The sequence below is a fragment of the Peromyscus maniculatus genome, chromosome 14, assembly GCF_049852395.1.
Source record: "Peromyscus maniculatus bairdii isolate BWxNUB_F1_BW_parent chromosome 14, HU_Pman_BW_mat_3.1, whole genome shotgun sequence".
Lineage (NCBI taxonomy): Eukaryota > Metazoa > Chordata > Mammalia > Rodentia > Cricetidae > Peromyscus > Peromyscus maniculatus.
This window is the reverse complement of record NC_134865.1, coordinates 72,500,199-72,516,378: the sequence shown is the minus strand read 5'-3', so window position 1 is coordinate 72,516,378 and position 16,180 is coordinate 72,500,199. Positions and strand designations below refer to the sequence as shown.

Sequence of the window (16,180 nt, the reverse complement as noted above, 5' to 3'; positions counted from 1 at the left end):
GACAGGAGAATATGAAAAGCATATTTGGAGTCTGTGTAAACATTTAGAGATTGTCCCTGTGCCAATTGGAAGGCATGGGTGAGAGCTATCAGTTCATCCTGTTGGTTAGTGGTGTGTGGGTAATGCCTGTGCCTCTATTATCTCAGTATCTGACACTATGGCATAACCCGCTTTATGGGTCCCTTCATATAAAAGGGAGCTGCCATCTGTGTACCAGGTATAAGTAGCCTGAGGCAATGTGCCCTCCTGTATGTGTGAAGGGTGAGGTAACAGTTCCGCTAAGGTTTCAGTGCAAGAATGAGAAGGAGAATAGTCAGCATTAGGTTGAGGGAGGAGGCTTGAAATATTAAGAGGTGGACAAGTCTGGAAAGTAAGTGTGGCATCCTCTAGTAATGCCACCTGGAGAGAAAGAACCCGGGAAGGAGGTAAAGTTTGTAAGCCTTTATAATTTAAGAGATGGGACAGATTATGATGAGAGAACACAATAATGGGTGACCCAAAGCTTAGCCTTTTTGATTCCCGAGTAAGGAAGGAGCTCTGCAGCTGCTAAGGCATGGATGCAAGGTGCCCATCCCTGACTGGTAAGGTTTAACTTCTTTGACAGATAGGCTACAGGTACAAAGGAGGGTCCCAGCTGATGCCCTAGAGTTCCCAGGGCAAATCCCTCCTTCTCTGCTACATAGAGGGAGAAGGGATGAGTTAAGTCTGGGAGATGACATGCTGGGGCCTGAAGAAGAACCTGTTGGAGCTTTTGGGAAAGTTTAGTGACAGGATGGAGGAGGGGCTCATGTGGTGAGCCCTGAGCTGCCTCATATAAGGGGCAAGTAAGGAGAGAAAAAGATGGAACCCAAGGCTGTAGGAAGCCAGCTATTCCTAGGAAAGACAGAATCTCCTGTTTAGTAGAAGGGACTGTAAGAGACTGGATTACATGCTTTCTGTCTATAGTAATAGCCTTGTGGGTTGGAGTAATGGATAGACCCAAATAGGTGACCTGCGGAGTTGACAGCTGTAGTTTAGAAGAAGATACCCTGTAATCTAGGCTGGATAAGAAATTTAGGAGAACAGAGGTGTTAGTTTGGCTAACCTGTAATAACGGGCTATAGAGTAAAATATCATCTATATGCTGTATTAGTTTAGAGCCAGGGAGAGACAGAGAAAGCAGGTCAGAGGCCAGAGCCTGACCGAATAGGTGTGGACTGTCTCTGAATCCCTGTGGCAGAACAGTCCAGGTCAGCTGTGTGGACCGGTGAGTGTCGGGGTCAGTCCAGGTGAAAGCAAAGATATTTTGAGACTGAGGACTGAGAGGAATAGAAAAGAAGGCATCTTTGAGACCTAGAACTGAGAAGTGAGAAGTTCCTGAAGGGATAGTGGATAGGAGAGTATAAGGGTTAGGCACTACAGGATGGAGGGGAACCACTGCAGAGTTAATGAGCTGGAGGTCTTGAACCAGGTGGTAGGTTCCATTAGACTTTTTAACTACAAGTATGGGGGTATTAAAAGGTGAAGAGGTTGCCGGGCGGTGGTGGTGCACGCCTTTAATCCCAGCACTCGGGAGGCAGAGCCAGGCAGATCTCTGGGAGTTCAAGGCCAGCCTGGGCTACCAAATGAGTTCTAAAAAAAGGCGCAAAGCTACACAGAGAAACCCTGTCTTGAAAAACCAAAAAAAAAAAAAAAAAAAAAAAGTGAAGAGGTTAGGCGGAGCAGCTTTTTCCTGAGAAGGTCAGAAATGATAGGCTTAAGTCCTCTTAGGTTCTGAAGTGAGAAAGGGTACTGAGCTTGGGTGATATATCTGGCAGGATCTTGTAGCTGGATAATAATAGACTGATGGTGTCTAGTAATAGAAGGGTTTTGGGTATCCCAGACTTTTGGGTCTACCTGAGAGGCTGGCAAGGGAAAAGAATTGTTAGAGTCAGTAGAGTGAGTGGCTAGGAGAAGGAGGAGGGGAGCTGCTGGAGCACCTGGGATGAGGCGAATGTGTGGAGCGAAAGAAATGGACGATCCTACCTTAGCTAGAAGATCCCTTCCCACTAAAGGTACAGGGCAGCTTGGTGCTACTAAGAATGTGTGTGTGGGAGGGATGCCTCTGAAAATGCAATTAAGTGGTGGTGTCTGATGAGGCAGGCAAGGCTATCCCTCAACCCCAACAATAGGGAGACGAGCAGGAGAGGTGGGCCCCCAAAACTCTCTCAGGACAGAGTAGGTAGCTCCAGTGTCCAAAAGGAACGAAATGGGGTGCCCATTTACTTTTATTATTACCCTTGGTTCCCTGTGTGAGATGGGAGTGGCTGGGGCAGGAACCGGGCAGCGTCAGTTCTTGCTGTATGCAAAGCCTAGAAAGTCAGCTGGAGGGTGGCCTTCGTCTGGCGTTTCTGTGTCGCTTGGGACATTAGGACAGTCAGCTGACCAGTGACCCTTTTGGCAACATTTTGGACAAGGCCTTGTCGGTGCCCTTCGTGGGGTGGTGGTGCAAGCCCAGGCCCAATGGCCTTCTTTCCTGCACTTAAAACAGGGACCAGACAGCTTTTGAGGAACCAGATGGATGGTGCTTGCCAGCATCTGGCAGTTTCTTTTTGGGGCCTTCTCATCTCTCCCATGGTACACCTTAAATGCTATCTGTGGAGTCAGAGGGCCATTCTCCAAATGTTTAAGTTTATCCCTAATGTCAGGGAAGCTCTGTGAGACAAAGTGGGTCATTAAGAGCTGCCTGCCCTCAGGGCTCTCCGGGTCTAAGCTAGAGAACTGAAGTAGAGCCTTGGTGAGCCACTCTAAGAAGTGAGACGTATTTTTGTCCTTATCCTGAATTACCATTTTTAGTTTTTCATAGTTTACTGGTTTTAGGACAGCCTTATGGAGGCCTGTCAGGAGACAGGTAATAAAAACCTATCTCTGACTAGACAGCCACCCTGGGTGTTATAGTCCCAGTGTGGTTCTTGGTCAGGAATCGCCTCAGCATCTGGGGGATGTGAAAGGTTAGTCTGGTGAATTTCATCTGCATGGGTCCTAGCCAGTTCCCATACTCTCCTGCACTCCTCAGGAAGTAAATTATTAGAAAGTATCATGTATATATCATGAAAGGTGAGACTATAAGATTGAGTTATATATTGAAACTGTTTAATAAAGGAAGCGGAATTAGAAGTATAAGAACGCACCTTATACTCAGTTTCTATCTGAGAGAGTTCTATGAGAGAGAATGAAACATGAACTTTAACCAGTCCATCCACACCAGCCACCTCTCACAAAGGGAGAACAGTGGAAGGGTTTGGATGGCTGGAATCAGGCAATTTAGCAGTTCGAGAATGAGTAGTTGGAGGAGTAAAGGTTGGAGTCAGGACAGGGCCTTTGGAAATGGCTGCTGCCGAGGGAGAAGCAGCTGCTGCCTAAGGAGGATCGGCTTTAGAGGAAGGAGAATCTGGAAGAGGAGCTGAAGGAACAGTAGCCCTAGGAGTAGGGGTGGGAGCCAGAGGTTGGATAGGTGGAGGTTCGTTAGCAGGATCTAGAGTCAGAGATTCTGGAGTCAGAGAATCCTCCGGTTTAGGCATAGCTAGGAGCATATGAGCAGGAGAGAAGGAATCCAGAAGAGACGGTTTAGCACTTAGAAAGAAGAAAGCTATTATGTAGGGCAACTTTTTTCATTTGCCAGCTCGCTGACAGAAATTAGATAACTCCTGTAAAATATCAGGATCTAAGGAGCCGCTCAGCGGCCATTTTTTTTTTTTTTTTTGTTATTTTCTAAAGCATATTTGGACCATTTCTTAGTACAGAGATGGATCAGCTTAGGAATCTTTAAGTAAGGAATTAAGCTGAGAGGTTTTAAAGCTTCAAGAAGACAGTCTAAGGGAGAGGAAGTACTAATAGGGTTGGAAGCCTTGTTTCCCATGTCTGCAGCAGAGAGGCAGAAAAATAAAAAATAAAAATAAAAAACAAACGTGATCCGGAGCCAAGGCCCCAGGCGTCCCCAAGGCCAAGGATGGATACCGGGCACAGGCTGCCAGACGACTCGGCAGCTGAGAAGCAGGGGACCCGCGCGTGAGGCAAGGATTCCCCAGAAATCCTGACAGCATCTACCACTTTGTCAAGCCGGAAGAACGTGTCGCCCTCACACAGCCCCCAGGATGCACCCAATGGCCATGGTCCAACCACGAGGAATAGCTCAGGCTGCAGACGTGGGAGATAGCTAGAAATTTAGGCCTGTGATAGGGGCCGACCATAGCCAATAAAGACCGTGGCTGGGGGTTCCCCCGGTTTCAAGAATACTTAGTGAGATGCGGGACACTCAATGGTCATTCTCACAGATTCAGGAAACCATTTACACTGTCTGAAAAGTCAGCGTAATCAGAGAAGCAGTGTTGGATGGATGTTTCGTGCGGCCAGGCTAATGGAGAGCGGTCTGTTGTGCACAGAGCAGAATCCCCGGTTTGTGTGGAGCAGTCCCCGGTTTATGGGTTTCCAGGCACAGGGCGCCCGGAAGTGCCCACTTGGTCATGACACCAGATGTTAGTTATTTGGCGGTGCTCTTACCCTGTGAGGAAATGTCACAAAACACGACAGAATCCACTAACAAGAGTTATATTAAGATAAGAGAGACAGACAAGTGCTCAGGCCTGCGGAAGAGACACGTGTGTGGAGAAGAAGAAGGAAGCCAGGAATATGGCACCGGCTTATAAAGGCTGGGTGGCTCACATGTACACAGGTTGATGTGGCTACTTGACGCATGTGCGTAGATCACATGATTGCGTTGTGCACTCTTATGCAACCATGCAAAGCCATGGGGTCCTGGTCACATGAGACGCCTTGGCCTGGAAATGACTATTTTGACCCGGAACTGGCTAGGCAGAAGTGTCTAGGTCCGCCGGACATGCCCAGCTATGGGGGTATGTTGTGAATCTATAAAACAGAACAAGCCACAGCCAACCTCACCTTACCAACTCCTCAGCTGAATCTGTTTCCTCAGACTGAAAGCCTCTGAGTCCTCACCCAAATGGATCTCAGCTGAACTGCTACTTAGTTCCTTTCTCCTCACACCTTATATACCATTTTCCACCCAGCCATGTCACTTCCTGGGATTAAAGGCATGTGTGCTTTCCAGGCAAAAGCATGAGATCTCAATTGCTGGGATTAAAGGCTTGTGCCACCACTGCCAGGCTCTGTTCCCAGTGTGGCCTTGAACTCACAGAGATCCAAATGGATCTCTGCATCCCAAGTGATAGGATAAGGGGAAGGGGCCACCATTGTTTGAACTCTATGTCTAATCTAGTGGCTGGCTCTGTCCTCTGATCCCCAGATAAGTTTATTGGGGTACACAATGTATTGGGGTACACAACATATCAGCACATGCTACTAATGGCGCAAATAATCTGAGAGAATGAATCTAAGTACACCAAGCTCTTTCATCCATCCACTTTATTCCTCTGAGATTAAATTCTATTCATCCATCCACTTCATCCCTCTGAGATTAAATTCTCTCTACACAGCTTCAATTCTGTACTCATACTTAGCTCCTCTCTGTCCCTTTTCCTCCTGTCCTATCCTAGTTCTAACTAAGCTCTTTTTGACTCATCCTCATCTTCATCTTCATTTCTCTCCATCTTGGTTCCTTCCCCTTCCTCTCCTGGAACCGGTCTACCACCTTGCAAGCAATAACTCTCACAATACAATGCAAGGCTTCCAAGGTCCCCACAAAAGCAGTAAGCCAGCTTCATTTGTAACCCCAAAGGGGTGAATAGAGGAGGTGGGGTTAAAATAAGGCCTGGAATAAGTCAGAAAGGGAATTTATGTGCTAAAAATATATTCTTATAAGTGGTTAGGTGAAACGTTATAAGTTTATCATAAATGTGCTCCAACTTTACTTTTACAGGTGGTTAGGTAAAAGAGTCTGTGAGTCACTAAAATAAAACTGCCTCTATTTTTCTAGGTCACTGTTGTTGTTTTTTGGTTTTGTTGTTGTTGTTGTTTTCTGGCAGGGCTGGGTAACTCTGCTCTGGGCTAGGAAACTGGATTCACAGTTTCACTACCCCTGATATGCAAAAAACCCTTTTGTTCTGAGTCAATTGCCAGAGGGTCTGAGCTTAATTTGCATAAGAAACAAAGCTATGTACCTAAAGTCTGCATGGCCTAGGAGAGAGGCAATGTCTCAATAAGGGTGTTTACCTTAATGCAGGTCTGAAAAGCTTATTCTGTCTGCCATTTGGCTTTGGATGCTTGAGAGGTATTTTAGATAAAATACAATTAGAAGTTCTTGGGGAAGTTATGAGAGCACACATGAAATTCATAGCAGGAAACAGCCGATATATTAAAAGCCAAATAATATCAAATACTCCTTTAGATTTGGCTTTTCCTCCCAAAGAATTCCTTGATTCTTCCAGGTATACCTTTAACATATTCTGCTGAATTCTTACTACATTCCTGAGGCTTGTAGCAATTTAATTATTTTTTTTCATTTATTTTACATACCAACTACAATTTTCCCTCCCTCCTCTCCTCCCACCCCCTCTCCCACCTCCCATCTAACCCCTTCCCCATCCACTCCTCCTCCATCTCCATTCAGAAAGGGGCAGGCCTACCATGGGAGTTAACAAAGCATGGCACATCAAGTTGAGGCAGGACCAGCTCCTCCCCCTGCCTCAAGGCTGGGCAAGGTAATCCTGCATTGGAAATAGGTTCCCAAAAGGCAGCTCAAACACTATGGACAGATCCTGATCTCATTGATAGGAGTCTTACAAACAGATGAAGCTACACAACTGTCACACACATGCAGAGGCCTAGGTTGGTCCCATGCAGGCTCCCTAACTGTTGTTCCAGAGTTCATGAGCTCCCAGGAGTTCAGGTCAGCTGTCTCTGTGGGTTCCCTTGTCATGACCTTGATCCACCTGGCTGGTACAATCCCTCATCCCTTGTGCTTGGTCCAGTGCTTGTGATCTGCATCTGATACCATCAGTTACGGGATGAATGCTCTCTGATTACAATTAGGGTAATCACCAATCTGATTACAGTAGATGGCTAGTTCAGGCACTGTCTCCACTATTATTAGGGGTCTTAGCTGGGGTCATCCTTGTGGATTCCTTGGAGTTCCCTGGCACCAAAATGCCCCCCTATCAAGATGTCTCTTTCATTGCTCTCCCCCTCCATCCTACCCCCAACATGCCCCCTGCACATAGCCCACCCAACCTGCTCCCTCAAGTTCCCATCCTCCCATCCCTGCCTCCCCACCCTCACCTGAGGAGCTCTTCTATTTCCCCTTCCCAGGAAAATCCAGCATTCCCTATTTGGGACCTCCTTGTTATCTAGGCTGTCTGGGGCTGTGAATTGTAGACTGCTTATCATTTGCTTTACATATAATATCCACTTATGAGTAAGTACATACCATGTTTGTCTTTCTAGGTCTGGATTACCTCACTCAGAATGATTTTTTTTCTAGTTCCATCCAATTTGTCTGCAAATTTCTTGAGGTCATTGTTTTTTACAGCTGAATAATACTCCATATATATTCTTTGGGGAACCCATACTGTTAACAAGCACCAAAGTTCAGTTTGAATGCTGAATCCAGAACCTGAGTTACCAAGTATGTGTGAGAGATTGTGACAAGCAGAGACATGGGGTAAGGTGTAGGGAGACAGGCAAGACTTAGTTGATTGAAGGCCTTATAGGATATGATTTAGCCAAAATAGGTCAAGTTTCTTCATAGTAATCACTGTGTAAAAGGAAAACAAAAAGTTATAAGTTTCAACATGCATGATGGCACACACCTGTAGTCTCAGCACCTGGGAAGCTGAGATGGGAGATTGAGGCCTACATAGGCTATCTAGTGAGCTATATAGTCCAGCCTAGACTACATTGCAAGACTCTATCTTAAAAGACCTCACCTCCTGTAGGAGATGGGGGAATGAGAACATAAGGGAACGGGAGGTTCAAGCTGGAACAGGGACAGAGTGGGAGAGCAAGGAAAGAGATACCATGATAGAGGGAGATATCAAAGGAACAGGGAGAAACAGGGTGCTAGGGAAGTTCCCAGGAATCCACAAGGATGACCCCACCTTAGACTACTAGCAATAGGGGAGAAGGTGCTTGAACTTGCCTACTCCAGTAATCAGATTGGTGAATTTCCTGTCACCATAGAGCCTCCATCTAGTAACTGATGGAAGCAGATGCAAAAATCCACAGACAAGCACCAGGCCAAGCTCCAGGAGTCCAGTCAAAGAGAGAGAAGAGGGATTCTATGAGCAAGGGGCATCAAGACCATGATGGGGAAAGGTACAGAGACAACCAAAACAAACTAGCAGGAACTCATGAACTGTGGACCAATAGCTGTGGAGCCTCCATGGAACTGGACTAGGCCCTCTGCATAGGCAAGATAGTAGTTTAGCTTGACCTGCTTAAGAGGTCCCTGGCAGTGGGATCAGGATCTATCCCTGCTGCATGAGCAGGTTCTTTGGAGCCCAGTGCCTATGGTGGGACACCTTGTACAACCTTGGTGCAGGGGGAAGGGCTTGAACCTAACTCAACTGAATGTACCAGTCTCTATTGACTCCCTACAGGAGTCCTCGCCTTGGAGGAGGTGGAAATGGGGGATGAGTTGAGGGGGAAAGGCTGGAGAGCAGGAGGAAGGAGAGGGGCACCTGTGGTTGGTATGTAAAATGAACAGAAAATTTCTTAATTAAAAAAAAATAAGACCTCCCCTCCAAAAAGTTGTCTAGGGGATTTCTAGATGAGATGACAGATTAGAAAATACCTCTGTGTTGCCTAGTTAAGGGGAAGAGTCAGCAAGAGAAATACTAGACTCCATTTCCTAAGAAGTTAGGAAAAGTTATGAAAATTCACAAAACACACCTACCAAGAAAAAGATGAGTGAGTGATACAATGTAAAAAAGCCAGGTCACATGCAGCTCCAACTATGGGTGCTTCTCAGCAGGGAGGGAGGGGAAAGAAGTCTCATCTAAAAGTGGTACTGGAAATTGAACCCTCAAGTGACAGCTGATCAAATCCATTGATTGGTGACTGATGCCTGTACACTCAACTTTAAGGAGATGGATACAGGAGGATTAAGAGTTCAAGGCCAGCATGGCTACATAGCAAGTTCAAGACTAACCTAGTCTATATAAGACTGTATGCATCTTTAAAGAGGGTGAGAGAGACTGAGATTTAGCTCAATGGTAGAGTGCCTATCTAACATGTACAAAGTATTGGGTTTCTTGGTACATGCCTTTAATCTCTCCACTTAGGAGGCGAAGGCAGGCATATTTCTGAGAGTCTTCGGCCAGTGTGATCTATGTAACAAGTCCCAGGCCATATAGAACTACATAGAGAGAACCTGTCTCAAATAAATGAATATAATGGGGGATGGTCTAGGAGGTGGCTAAATCAATAAACTTTTCCTTGCAAGCACCCACTTAAAAAAGTCCTAGGCATGAGGGCACTCACCTGTCAAGACAGACACAGGAGGCTCCCAGAGCCTCACTGGCCAGCTAGTCTAACCAAATCACTGAGGCCCAGGTTCAATCAGAGACCCTTCCTCCAAAAAAAATATGGGAAGTGCTTGTGGATAACACTGGACCTTGACTCCTGCCATCCACACAGAGACACCTGCACACAAGTCCACAAATATATAAACACATACATATGAACACACAAAGATATTTTGTTTTGTTTGAGATAAGATTTCACAGTGCAGTTCTGGTTTATTATACCAATGATAAGCTTTCTGAGCAAAAAAGTCCTATTTATAGTATGTGAAGAAACAAAGAAGGGGGAGGGATGGAAGGAGTAAGGGATGGAGGGAGGAAAGGAAGGAAGGAAGGAAGGAAGGAAGGAAGGAAGGAAGGAAGGAAGGAAGGAAGGAAGGAAGGAAACTTAACCTAAGAAGTAAAAGAGCTCTTAATTAAAAACTTGTAAGACAATGAAGACTGAAACTGAAGAAGACACCAGAAGATGGAAGTATCTCCCATGCTCATGAACTGATGTGATTCATGTTGTGAAATGACTCTTGCCCAAAGCAGTCTACAAATTCAATGTAAATCCCCATCAGAATCCAATGACGTTCTTTACAGAAGTAGGAAACAATCCAAAAATCTATAGATAAGCTGAAACACTCTCGAAAAGCCATAGGCATCTTAAGCATAAAGAGCAGTGATGAAGAGATCATAATGCCTCATCTCAGTTTATAGTAAAATCAGTACTAATGAGGTGGCTCAGTGAACAGGGGCATCTGTTGCGGTTGTCACCAAGTCACCAAGACTAACAAACTGAGTTCTGTCTGTGGGATCCACCTCGTAGAAAGAAAGATTTACTTCTCCCAGTTACCCTCTGACCTTCACATGCACTCGGTGACACTTGAGCACTTGGGCACTTGCACACACATGCATACACACACAATTAATAATAATAGTAATCAATTAATTTAACTTAATGTAATTGTTAAGAACCATGTGACCCAGATGTACCACACCTGGATATAAACCAAAGAACTTAGTCACTATACCACCAGAGATGCATGCACAAGCATGTTTATTACTGCAATATTCACAATAACTAAGAAATGAAACAATAGACACATGGATAAACAATATGTTGTGCTATGGCATGTCTTTCTGAATGCTGTGAATATGTGTCGCTCCTATTGGCTAATAAATAAAGCTGTTTTGGCCTATGGCAAGGCAGCTTAGAGGTAGGTGGGAAATCCAAGGAGAGAGACAGGAAGACAAAGATGGAATGGAGGACACGCTAGCCAGCCACCCAAGGAGCAAGATGCCAGCAGAGCAGTAAAGCCACAGAACATGTGGCAAAACATAGATTAGCATAAATGGGTTAATTTAGGATATAAGACCTAACTAGCAGTTAATTAATATTAAGCCTCTGAGTAATTACTTTATAAGTGGCTGTGGAACCACAGACCAGGCAGGACCAGAGAAACCTTCCAGCTACAATGTTGTACAAGTGTATTTTTCAGTTATAAAGAAACATTAAATCATGACATTTGCAGGAAGATGGATAGTACTGGAAATCATTATGTTAAGTAAAGTAAGTCCCGCTTAGAAGAGAAGTGCTATGTTTTTCCTCATACAAAGACTCCACACTTAAATTTATATTGGGGGAGTAGAAAGTAGAATAGAGACCACACAAGAGGAGGAAGAGATCTTAAATGGGGTGTTTAAGAGAATTTATGTGGGAGCTGGCAAGATGGCTCAGAGGTTAAGAGCACTGGCTGCTCTTCCAGAGGTCCTGAGTTCAATTCCCAGCAACCATGTGGTGGCTCACAACCATCTGTAATGAGATCTAGTGCCCTCTTCTGGTGTTCTGCACTGTATACATAACAAATAAATCTTTAAAAAAAAGAGAGAGAGAATTTATGTGACCTAAAAGCAGAAGAGAAGTCAGGCAATGGTGGCACACACCTTTAATCCTAGCACTCTGGAAGCAGAGGCAGGTGTATATCTGTGAGTTTGGGGTCAGCCTGGTCTACAGAATGAGTTCCAGGACAGCCAAGGCTACACAGAAAAACCCTGTCTGGAAAAAAAAAAAAAAAAGCAGAAGAGAAGTTTGTCTGGAGAGAAGAAGGGGACCTGAAGAGGAGTGAAAAAAAAAAACACAAAACACCTAAAGTATAATGGCTTTATTTATTCCATGATAAATATATATGGAAAATTCCATAGTGATACCTATCACTTTGTATGCTAACTTTATAAACATTGTTTCTAAAAATTGTGAATCTCATTACCATGTTTGCTGCCTTGGAATGTATGGATTGTGTTGTGGTAGACTGTTTTCATGTCTGAAAGACAGAGACACTAAGAAGCACTCCTCTTAGAATAGCCAAGATTCTGTGAAAATGTCATTCATTTCTTGACCAGGAATAATAGTATTGAGTTTTCCAGACTTATATGAATTCATGGAATTTATATTTTAGGTTCATCGTTTCAAGTTTCCAGTCACACAATACCCAGTTGCTTTGGAAATTTCCACTGAAAAAGAAAAATTCGCGATGAAGCCTCCATATTTGGTTACCATGACCGAAGTGAATATGAGGCAAAACTGGCAACTAAGTATGGTTTTCTGTCTCCTATGCTTATCTCACAAGCCATTATATCATTAGTGTGTTTTTAAATGAGTGGATTACAAAGACTGTTCACAGGAAAAATAGCCAGGACTTTTGTAGAAAAGGATTTGAATCATTGGCATGTTGACATTTACCTTTGTCATCTCCTTTTATGTTCTCATCATTTCCAGTATCCTAGATTCAGTGGTATAAGGCCAGATTTTTTTATTTGAACTGCAGGCCTGAAGAGATTACTCAGTGCTTAGAAGAGTATAATGCTCTTGCAGAGGACCCATGTCAAGCAATTCACATAACTGTAACTCCAGTTCCAGGGCACCCTATGCCTAGTGTCTGCAGGGGCCTGTACATACCCACATACAAACATAATTACAAATAAATCTCTAGGATGGGAGAGATAGCTCAGTGGTTAAGAGCATTGGCTGTGTTTCCAGAGGACCTGGGTTCAATTCCCAGCACCCACATGGCAACACACAACTGTCTATAAAACCAGTTCCAGGGTATTTGAATCCTTAAGACAAATGCATATAAAATAAAATTAAATAAATTTTAAGAAACAAATAAATCTCTAGCAAATAAATTGTATCACAAAATTAACCTGAAAGTCCTGTTGTGGATTAGTAGCAACAATGATGAAGTTTGTGCTATGTACCAGTTAAGTGACTTTATTATTCACTATGATAAAAGTTATATAAATGTTCTAGGTGTTGCCAGATACTCTGTAAAATGTGTTTCTAATTATGTAAGGGAAGTTTGGTGACAATGTTTTTTAGCTGCATGTGGTACTATGCAGTGGTAATCCCAGTACCTGGTAGGTAGAGGCAGGCATTCAAGGACAGTTTCAGTTCTATAGGGACATGGGACCAGCCTGGGCTATATGAGACAGTGTCCCAAAAAGAAGAAAGAAAACAAAGAAAGTTTGGCTTTTATGGTAAAGAGCTAAAAAGAGACAGACATATTTTACAATACAAAAGGAAATTTACTTAAATTCAGTTTTACCTCAAAATACAACATTTAGTTATATATTTTGTGCTTATTCATGTGTGAATATTTTCAGGTGATGATAGATAGATAGATAGATAGATAGATAGATAGATAGATAGATAGATAGATAGATAGACAGACAGGCACACAGACAGACTGATATGTAAGGGCTGGGCCTGTAGCTCAGTGGTAGAATGCTTGCCTAGAATGTTTGCAGCCTTAGGTTCAATCTCCATTGATGTCCCACAGTAAGACAGGGAGGTGGCAGATAGGTCTGGTGAAGTGGGTAGATGAAGTTAATTGGAATTTTGATTAATCATCACTGTATTACTGAGTTTGCAGACATTTGGTAGTCAGTGAGTCTTACTCTGATAGATTTAATTTTTATTCTTTTTCTCTTTAATGTTTTTCTCTTTTCCCCAGCCTGATCAGTTTCCCATCCCTCCTCTCCTCTCAGTCGCTCCTCACATGATCCCCTCTTCTCCCACCATCCTACTCTTCCTCCATTCTCTTCAGAAATGTTAGTCTGCAAATTTAATACCTTCTTGAAGTGAAAACTCCAGGAAAGAAAGTAAAGCTCCCGTATTCCATGATTAATATTTATAGTTTCTGTGGTATCCTGGTGGCTCTTACCAGGTTTGGAGCATTGACTTTTAAATTAGGAAGCATTTTACAAGCTGACTCTGAAACTATTAAGTTAGCCATGGTGAGAATATTCCCAATGGAAATTAGCTAAGGAGACAGTCAGGGCTTGAGTTATTCATGTTAGCTCCTCTCACCATTATACCACGAGAATTTATAACACGTACATCGGTTCACTTGTTTAGAAAGAATGACAAGGTGGGTGGGAAGAGTTGCTTACTTCTCCTGGAGAACCCTCAAGCGATCCTATGGTGCAGCTCCACCGCCATCTTAGGAAAGTCATTTGCCTACCACTATGAAAAACACAAACCATGACATGTCAGGATTGGTTTCTCATGAGTCAGAGGCTAGAAGGAACTCAGAATACAGCTAGGTAGTCAGACACTCTCTCCTTCTTGAGGAGGGCACTGGAGCAATGGGAGGCAGTCAGTCTAATCTCCCTGAAGAGAAGTGAGGATGAAGTTTAGTGGTGAGTGCTTTCTAGTGTGAACAAGGCACTGGGGTTCAATCCCCAGTACCAGAAACTTTATTATGTTTTTCTGAATATGGGTGTTTTTGCTACATGTCTGTGCATCACTTGCATGCCTGGTACACTCAGAGGCCAGAAGAGGCCATCTAGAACTGGAGTCACAGATGATTGTGAGTTGCTACATGGCTGCTGGGAATCAAACCCAGGTCCTCTACAAGAGCAGCCCGTGCTCTTAACCACTCAACCATCTCTCCAGCCTCTAAGTACCAGACACTTTTTAAAAATGAAAATAGGAAATTCTCCCTGGAGCCCATACCCACACTTGGGTATATCTTATTTTCTGTAAATCTTTGAGATGTTCATGCCCATGCTCTGAGTTATATATTTTTCTGAGTGTCTCCTTTTCTCTCTTAGCCCTTCTGCTGAAGCCTATATTAAAGTATTCTTTAGTAAAAACCCAACTCTAAATGTACTTACAAAGTCAGCCAAAACTAAGAGTATGAGTTACCTTAGCAACATTACACAACAGAAACTTTCACTGTATCTTACTGTACATAAAAACTTTCAGGCAAAATATGAAAATGTAAGTGTGCTTTAAATGTATTTCATTTATTTCAGAACACAATATGCCAGAAAACGTTAAGAAAATGAAGGATTACTTAGAGCCACTGCTTAAGACTCCAGTGTATAATCCTTTAGGTCTCAACATAAGTATAAGGGTGAGTTGACAGCTTTTCATTTTTACCATGTAGAGTTTAGAGTTAAGCATGTATGCTAAAGTAAGACAATGTTTAGATGTTGGTGATCGGTGGGAATAGGAGGTTTAGATATATAGAAAATGTTTTTTTTTTTCTTTATTACCTTGTTGTCTTATTTCTAAAAGAACTGAATGTTGAACAAAACATCAATTTACTGGTTTCTAAGAGATAGGCCAGATCAATTGGCTAAAGGGAGCAGAAAAGTTGTTTCCAAACGTTGGGGTCAGAGGGATACCTAAAGCACAGGTAAGTGTGAAAAACAGTGAAAATGCAGAGATATGTTAAAACCACATATATGAAGGCTAACTCAAAGTGTTCATGAAAGCCAAATTGTTTTATGTTTTAGTTTCATTCTGAAAATAAAACTATGTCATTGAGTTCCTGTTTTAATACCTCTTCATTTTTGACATGATGTTCATGTCAGAATCCTTGACACTCCTTATAAATGACATCTATGAATGTGGCTCCCTTCGATATTTTTGTTTAAGAAACACACACATTGATAATGACCATCTGTGTTTGTTCCACAGGGCTCTGAGCTGTTTCACTTCAAGGTGTCTGTGGTGCCTGGGGTCAGCTTTTGTAACTTAGAAGAAGAATTTCAGGTACAGTAAATGCATAAAGTATGGAATGGGATAATGACTGGGAAAATGGCACAGCACTTGTCAATCCAAGTTATGGATCAGGATGAAAACATGGGTAGAATTTGTGTGCCAAGTCCGGCTTGGCCAGACTGTGGCCAAGAATGAGAGTGTGGGTGGTAGAGGATGCTGAATGTTCACAGAATTCTGGGTGGAATTCTACTGTGTGGTTAATTGTGGGATTATGCAATGACCAGTGTTTTGAATAACCACATCCAGAAAATGTAACCACTGTGCTTTTTCTTTTCAGATTTATGTCGATGAAGTACCGTTGCCTTTTCCAGGACATATACTAATTGCTGTTGCAACATCCGTAGTGCTAGGGGGATTAATTTTTATAGCATTTATATTCCAACTGCATAACATCCACCCATTGAGAGCATTCCGGAGATATGTTAGAGGAAATATTGCAAACCCACCAACTATCAGCTCATAAGGGAAAATCTGGATAGTGAACAAATGATAATATCTCTATTTCCTAGTTCTATTAAACATGTCCATACAATATTTTTATATTTTAAAAATGCACATTAGGCACAATGCTATTGAGTTATTATACTATTATAATTCTAGTTGCTGTTAGTCAGTAGTTCTAATTTCCATTTTCTTATTTTTAATACATAAAAAATTACTTTAGCACTTA

General features: G+C 42.9%; 1 protein-coding gene across 8 annotated transcripts in view; it reads left to right on the top strand.

Annotated features, from left to right (window-relative positions):
• LOC102913133 (cation channel sperm-associated auxiliary subunit beta-like) overlaps nt 1-16,180 on the top strand; it is a 185,650-nt gene extending 169,470 nt beyond the window's left edge. For all 8 annotated transcript variants that reach the window (XM_076551269.1, XM_076551272.1, XM_076551273.1 and 5 more), the window contains 4 exons: nt 11,897-12,032; nt 14,757-14,857; nt 15,427-15,501; nt 15,788-16,180. In XM_076551269.1, the coding sequence (XP_076407384.1) occupies nt 11,897-12,032; nt 14,757-14,857; nt 15,427-15,501; nt 15,788-15,973 (498 nt within the window). In that variant the 3' untranslated portion in view covers nt 15,974-16,180. The remainder of the gene's footprint in view (nt 1-11,896; nt 12,033-14,756; nt 14,858-15,426; nt 15,502-15,787) is intronic.